At 34.1% G+C, this 8,150-nt stretch overlaps 1 protein-coding gene across 1 annotated transcript; it reads right to left on the bottom strand.

Annotated features, from left to right (window-relative positions):
• Window positions 1–2,248: 2,248 nt before the first annotated feature.
• Window positions 2,249–6,886, bottom strand: LOC127097769 (acylamino-acid-releasing enzyme). The gene is made up of 17 exons (XM_051036255.1): window positions 6,586–6,886; window positions 6,177–6,486; window positions 5,691–5,900; window positions 5,391–5,606; window positions 5,230–5,298; window positions 4,946–5,084; window positions 4,594–4,745; window positions 4,411–4,493; window positions 4,198–4,319; window positions 4,037–4,115; window positions 3,708–3,885; window positions 3,563–3,623; window positions 3,311–3,433; window positions 3,013–3,210; window positions 2,794–2,862; window positions 2,637–2,713; window positions 2,249–2,553 (listed from the first exon to the last, which is right to left on the bottom strand). Exons 1-17 carry the CDS (start codon window positions 6,725–6,727, stop codon window positions 2,490–2,492), a joined length of 2,292 nt encoding a protein of 763 aa, XP_050892212.1. The 5' UTR covers window positions 6,728–6,886; the 3' UTR covers window positions 2,249–2,489.
• Window positions 6,887–8,150: the final 1,264 nt, after the last annotated feature.

Genomic DNA, 8,150 nt, shown 5'->3' with positions numbered 1-8,150 from the left:
AGCTATTAACCAACCAAGACACTCTCGTGTTTACAAAGCTGGATATTTTTAGTTTTATTTGGGATAGTATCTATACTTCACATATACTATCATAGAACTGAGATATTCCAGATTGCAAGGGTGAACGACAAGCTTGATGATAAACTCATCCAAAAATTAAACAACAATGAAATTTGCACTGTTAAGTCGATTAATCAGTATGCAATGGTGTCTCTCATCACAATGAGGAATATAGAATAGGAGACGATTGAATGCAGATTTGAAAAATGAAAATTCCACAAATAGTGAAAATATTCCTTTAGAGTTATATGCAGGGGTGTCTACCTACTCATTCAAGATTACAATATAAAGGTGTTATGTGTTAGGATAATTATTCTCATACTAGTTATTGTAATGAGTAGAAAGTAGTCATTGATTATCAAAGAGGTTTACATGAGTATTATATAGAAGTACCAATGATGTATGGTAGCTATGGTAGTTCAACTCTATAAATAGGAACTCCTAACTACCATAACTAACTAATAACAGCCTCTAACTAACTTTTGTGTAATCCAACTATTTCTAATTGTCTTAGAATTACTTGAGAAACAAGTTAGTCTTTTCTTACTTGTTTTCTAACTTGTTAATGGTATAATAGTTATGATAATGATGATACTTTTTTTTTCTTCTAAGCAAAAGAATTTTGGGAGGTGGATGAAATTTGGCACACCATGTTGGTATTTAGAAGGGAGTTGAATAGATATGAAAACTTGAGTTTAAGTGTGAAAACATGTTTTTAAAAAACATTAAACCAACTACCAAATAACGAATAGGTTGTTTAACACATTTTTAAACTTCGATTACTGAATCTAACTTGAAATAGGGCTTAATCCCAACAACCAATTCAGAGAAACAAACAGACATATAAATTGCATAATCAAAATCAAATAAGCAAGAGTTTTGTTACAGGATATTCAACAATTATCAATCTACTAAGAATTAGCTACAAAACTCCCAAGACCATAACTTCAAAGAATCTTGAACTTGGATGCTCTTGAACCAAAAAGATCTCTATTAATCAAGGATGATGAAGTTAGTTAGTTGATATAATGAGAGTTAGTTAGATTGTAACTAACTTGTGTAGCAAGGTATCATCACATGCAGGAAATACATGTTAGTTGTGATGTACCATCATTTCAATATAAATTTTGTAATGCTGCTACATTCAAGGATTATGAGAAAACTCTTATTCCACCATTACATTCTCATTCTTTCTTCCCTCTTCTTCTTCTCTTCTCACCACATTCAAACCTTCTTGGTTTTCATGTTAAGAATGTATGGTTTCTATATTACTAAGACTCATTTAATCTTGAATCCTACATTCTTTACTTCAACTCTTACTCATCTATCCAGCATCTTCCACATAGATTTGTTCTTGACCATAAAACTCCTTAGAAAAACCATGAATAGATTCAAGCCTATATTTGATTTGATTCACAAAGTTAGTGATAACTCATAAAACAGTTGAATGGATTAAAAAAAATCTTGATTCGATTAAAAAAGGAAAGACTTTGTAAAAAGAGAGTTTTATGCATGGAAAATAATTTTAATGATACACCAAGATGTATTCAACCTAGAGGGACTGTTGCATATTAAACTATTGGCAACACTCAAAACAACAAGTTAAATCCTACAAAACTATAACCAAGAATAAGAGCACAACTACACACCATTCATGAGTTGGTTGCAAATTCTACAGGTTTTATAGAATTAAGTTATACAATTATGAAGAGTCATAAAAGCTGGACAGTCTAGCAGCTCTTTATGATGTTTTGGTGCTTACAGAAGAGGCGAAACAAGAAGATATGTAATGACAAGGAGCAACAACCTAGTGTTTCGGTTCTCCATGCATGATATACCTAGTGTTTTGGAGTTATAGGAATATTGATGGCATGGGTATTAGTCCAGGTCTCCTGACAAGAGCCAATAACCTGACCTACAGTATAACTGACAAGCTTACTACCATTTTTTTCAAAATTTTCAACATCTTCCTACTAATAGAAATTCTCAAAATCCTCAACTTTTCTATGCTTCCACCACACCCAAACAATTTCACTATGTTTCCTAGGCCTCCAATGAGTTCTACCTTTGTAGAATCCTGTATTGAAATTCCTTAAAGAGTAGCTGGATCTATGATTAAGTAACAAGTAATTCATTTTACCAAACAAGTCACCTTAAAAGATATTACACCAAGTGAAGAAGAGGAAAATTTGGATATTAAAAATTGTCACTCTCATTCTCAATAAAAAAAAGTATACAATACTTGTTCATGACTCAATATTTCGAAGGATTCATCACAGGTGTTCACCAAAAAGCTAGCAGCTTTTGATTAAGAAACAAAGAAAATTACAACATCTATCATCATGCTTTCGAAAAGTGAGAGTAGTATCTCAACTTAACTCTTGATGGCATAAGTCATATGACTGAATCATTGTATTTGAAAATGCAACTCATTTGCAATACTTATTGAACCATGCAGCAATGCTAAGGAAGCTTTCAAAGTCGGATTGTGGACTGCAATAAGTTTAACAAAACTATTTATCAATTACAATACAACTCTATTTAGAAGTACAGATTTTTATGTAAGATATGCTTACCTTTCAATTCCATGAGCATCATTCGGAAACACAATGACTTTAACCGGTGTTCCTTTCTCCTTTAAACCCCGGGCATACTACAAATTTAAACAATATGGTTTTCTCTATCACATAGTTCATAGTTTAGAAGCTCATCAATTGAGAATCAAAGTCTTACTTGCAGTCCATTCCAAATTGGGACGCGAAGATCTTGTGCACCTAAGAGAAAAATTGTTGGTGTTTTAACCTGCAAAAAAGAAAATATAGAGAATATTGATAAAGACGAAGTATTTAGAGAATATTACACTCTCATTTCTTAAAGGATGGTTGAATTGAATCATCAAAGATGCAGTATAAATGCAATTCAATATTTCAAAAGCTTATTTCGGTTATAGACCTTAGAGATGTGTGCAATAGGAGACTTGCTATAAAATAGAGCCAGATCCTTTGCTGAAGGTGCTTCGGTAAACCTATCTCTTCCTTTGATTCCATAGCTCTGAACAAAGCACCAATCAGGGACATCAGTTGTACCAACCATCAGCTCAAGGTTACAAACAGGATTTTTAGCAGCCGCTGCCACAAACTTCTCTGGTGCCTACGGCGATAGCAAGAAAACAACAAAATTGCGAACAATGTTAAAACAAAACTCCTAATATTCTTGGATGACAGATTGCAAAGATGCGGACTTAATGCACCTGGCCAATCAAGTGGGTTGTCAGAAAGCCGCCATGTGAACCTCCAAGCACCGCAATCTTTGATGGACTGGCAAGTCCCAAGTCTATGACATGATCAATAGCAGTGAGTACATCATTGACATCCTGCCTACGGAAAACTAAGATCAAGATCCATCCTCGAAAAGTATAAGGCCATAATTTGATTTTTTTACTTACCTTAGAAAACAGCTGCATTAGAAGATTTAAAAATCGGAAAGAAAAACAACCAAGTACCTGAGATCCAACTTTCCCTGGAAGAGATTGTAACGCTTCCTCACCAAATCCCATCGAACCTCTGAGAAATATTGTTAAGAAATTTGTAGAAGCACTAAACCTAGACACTTCAACTATAGTAGGATATCAACAAGATAGAATTTACCTGTAGTTGACAATCAACAAGCTATATCCAAGCGAAGAAAGAAAAGCCTGTGACTTTGAAAAGCTTGATATCGATACAGAGTGTGGTCCTCCATGAAGGACCACAATTAGTGGATCACATTTGTTACTTTTCTTAGTTTTTGATGACACAAATATAGCTTCATAGGGTTTACAAGAACCTGAAATTGAAATTGACATAAAAATGGAAATGAAAATCAAATTCTCAGGAAAAATTATTACTCAACTCCGGTACCAATTAGCATTAAGCACGATCCAGATAAATATGTGGATTTACTCTTATCCAAATGACTCAAAGTAAGCCATATATACCTTTAGTTTGGTTTTCAAAGGCATCCTTGACTGAGATCTTCATTACACTAAATGTAAGAGAGGACAACAAAGATCTTACCTGCAGGAAATTTCAATGGTGCCTTTTAGCATACAGGATCTATTTTTTCCGTAAAATAATGAAATGAAAGATGAACCATAACCTTGTCAGAGCACTTATATATGGGATTTGATGCATCTGACCAACTCCATTGATAGTTACCAGTTTCCTTCTCAACAAAGGTTCCATACTTGACTTGAGGAACATCTACTGGACTGCTAGAAACTGCATATATAGTTAGAACACTTTAGAATGAAGTAACAGACATAACACTCCAAGACTACAGATCAAAGATAAAACGAGCATCTATTGTTACCAGCAAAAATATTGTTCCCGTGCAACGTAAGGAGACTCCACGAGAAATTTGAGTCTGCAGGGGTGATCCGTAATATTTGTCCACTATATTTGATGAAAATATGCAGATTTTAGTCATGATGACTTGCATAATGGTTTTACGCATACATCATAAACATAATTCCTACTGTTATAGTTATCTTACCTCAACACGTTGACAGAAAGTAAAACTTGACTGCTATGCCAGACAGAGGGTATAATCAATGTGTGGCCGTCAGAAAGCCATGGATCGCTAAGGATACTTGAATGGTAAAACCCGGGAAAGTCACCATCCTCAGCACACAGCGCAACTGGTATCTGTAAAAGATAGACATATAGAACAAAGCTATAGCCAACATTTTACATTTTTCCGATCATGTTTTTAAGCATGTGATAAGGAAGAAGCATATACTCGCGAGCCTTAATGAGCAGATAAGAAACAGAAGAGCAACAATAAATCATAAGCCTCCATTGCCATTGTTCGGAGTAAAGTTAAACTGGTTGTAGAAAAAGCTTACCACATCATGAACTTTTGAAGATTGATAGAGTTTCATATCCTTAGGCCAATCAATTCTATGAAGTGAATTTGTAGCAAAATGAGCTCCAGAATCAACTGAACTTCTTGATGATAAAAATACAAGAAACTTTCCATCTGGACTGATAGAATTTCATGTTTTAGAATCAAAGTTGTAGAAATCATATTTCGACACCGAATATAAATGACTCGTTCAGATCATGAAATGAAAACTTATATATATAGCTTTTAGGCAAGTTTGTGATGTGAAGTGCGTGAACATCTTACCTGAACCGTGGAAAGAAAGCACTATTTGTGGTTTGAGTTAGGTTAAGCGCGTGAGCATCTTCAGTTGAGCTGCAACATCACACCATTATATTTCAGCTCAGCATTACCAAACTTAATAAAACAAAATCACTATCAAAAGAAATTAAATTGAAGTGACTTACTGGATCTCCCTTTCATTAGTTTTTGGTTCGCATGGTGCTTTAATCGCATATAATGCACAAGGCCTGTTGTAGCAGCCCTTAAGACCGATCTTTCTTGTCTCAACTGACCATCCAACAAAAACCAAATATTCTGCCAATCCTTCATTTGATGGAGCCCAAACAACTTGGCCAACACTCAAAGATTTGTGAATTCCTTTGACAGCTTGAACCTCTCCACTGTAAAATCAGCGTCGTAATTAGGATTTTTATTGATAGCTAAATATAAACTTTACTACTTAATGAATTTAAACTATACAAAACCTAGTGATGTTTAGGACAAAAATTGCAGACTGCCTCTTTCCCGCATATGTTCCTCCCCAATCTCCTTGACCTTTCCAGCTTCCGCAATCTTTGTCAATAGAACTACTTTTCTTATAGCCATGATCATTGAATGTAGGCTTTGTTGGGGAAGGCTCTTCAGCAACATACGCTATACGAGTTTCATCTGAGTTCCAAGAGATTCCCTCAAACCTACCATATCACATGACAAAACACCCAAAAACTAGTTGATTAACATAAAAAAAAAATTAAAAAAAAAATCTAGAAAGCACGATAACATAACCACACGAGACACTTGAGCTACATAAAGAACATGAGTACACAACCAATCTTAGTCTAAAACACAAAGTTAGAATATGAGTCATCTAATCTTAGTCAAATTGTCCAAATGGACGATTACATAATTGTGTTAATGCAAAGAATCCAAAAGGTAGCATGCGTTATTGTAATGATGAGATGATAATGTACCATTCATCAATGTACACAGAACCGTGTTTGGATTGCGGTATATGAAACTCCCTTTCCAGATAAGAGTTGCTCCAAATTTCAAACCGAGAAGGAGCATCACTCTCAGGATTTCGAACAATCAAAAGCTTTGAACCAGAAGGTGATGGAACCATAGCGGAAACTCCAGACATCTCAACGGGAAACGGAGCCCAGTGCAACATGACGGAACCGTCGCTCTGTTTAGTAACCGTAGAAGATAGAATGAACTTTCGTTTCTTGTTAGCCAGAAGATTCGGTTGACTCACAGAAAACATCATTCCCTGTGAAGAATCTTTAACCGCAAAAAACCACAAAATCAACTTATTTGAATAATCGCAAACGCGATTATTGAAATTTGAAATTTGAAATTTGAGAGTGGATTTTGATTTACCTGCGTCTGATTTGAAAATCCATGCCTTGTCGATAGAAGAGATTGCGGTGAATTGTTGAAGTAGGTTAGAGTGAAGTTCGTATTGTTGTTCTGTTTCTTCATCTATTCCTAATGAAAAATTATTGTGTGGATTATCATCCATTGTTGAAGATTACACTGGAATTAAGCTAAATTTAGATTAAGTTAAACACAATGAAAGATGAAATAAATTAATAGAAGAGTTAACGTGAGGAGGGAAATGGGTGTTTTATTTTGTAGTTGAAATGGAAGATAATAAATAATGAAAAGAAAAATGAGATAAGAGAAACAAAAAACTGGAGGGAAAATGGAGTGATAATAGAAATGAAGCAATGTGGGCCATATAAGCATCGCATGCTTTATTCAAATTAAGTAATAGTACATCAATAATTCATACTGTAATAACATTACTTATATATCTTTTTGGAAAAAAACATAAGATAATTTTGGTGTGCCCATACTAGCATATTGCTAAAGTACATCATATAATCCACAGCCGACTATATTTTGTCAAAAAATTTGGTATATAATAAACATTTAATCTCTTCAACCGAACACACAATATTTTTTATTAAATTACTCTCATTAAAACCTTTATATTGAATATTACTTATTGTCGTATTCCTTATTTGTTGGAAGAGGAATTTGTGCATTTCTCTTATGTTAATAGAATAATATTTGTTCATGACGAGAGGAAGTATGCTTCTCATAAGAGGAGGTTACTGTTAAGAGAGAGGTAACATCATAAATGCATTGAATCTAATTTAATTTTATATAATCGATTTGTAGAATGATAATTATCTTCATTTATAATGACATGTTTAGATCATATATTATTCGATGTGGAATTTTTAATATTGTTAAGACTATATTGCAATATTTAATGGCAAAAATCCAGAATTGAATGGTTGAAAAAGGGTGGTGCTAACTCCAAGTATTTTCATGGGTGTATTAATAAAAGAAAAAGAGGAAAGAAAATCTTAAGCCTAGAAGTGGATGGGATACATTTGACAGATGTGGAAAATATTAGAAGTGCAATTGTTGAACACTTTCATGACCATTTCTCAGCTAAAGTAGAGAGACAAGTTCCAACCAACATGAATTTTAAAAGAATTGAAGTAGGTGATAGCGACAAATTAATTTGAGGACCTGATGGGGTAAATTAAAACCTTTACATAAGAGGAAGTTCGTATAGTGGTATGGGAATGTGATAACGACAAAAGTACAGGACTTGATGGGGTAAATTTCGAGTCTGTGAAGGAGTTTTGGAATGATAGCAAGGCTGATTTTTTTAGAGTCTTGGTAGAGTTCCATCAAAACGGCAGGATAGTCAAAGGGGTTAATAGTTCTTTTGTGGTGTTGATTCCAAAGAAGAAAAATTCGGTGAAAATTTCAGAGTTTATGTCTATTTCACTAATTAGTTGTATCTACAAGGTCTTATCGAAGGTATCGACAAATAGAATAAAAAAGTGATTGGCTCAATTATCTTAGAAATGCAATCTGCATTTGTTTCTGGACAACACATCGTAGATGGGATTCTTATTGCA

The sequence above is a fragment of the Lathyrus oleraceus genome, chromosome 6, assembly GCF_024323335.1.
Source record: "Lathyrus oleraceus cultivar Zhongwan6 chromosome 6, CAAS_Psat_ZW6_1.0, whole genome shotgun sequence".
In the NCBI taxonomy this organism is placed as follows: domain Eukaryota; kingdom Viridiplantae; phylum Streptophyta; class Magnoliopsida; order Fabales; family Fabaceae; genus Lathyrus; species Lathyrus oleraceus.
This window is presented reverse-complemented; position numbering and strand designations above follow the sequence as displayed.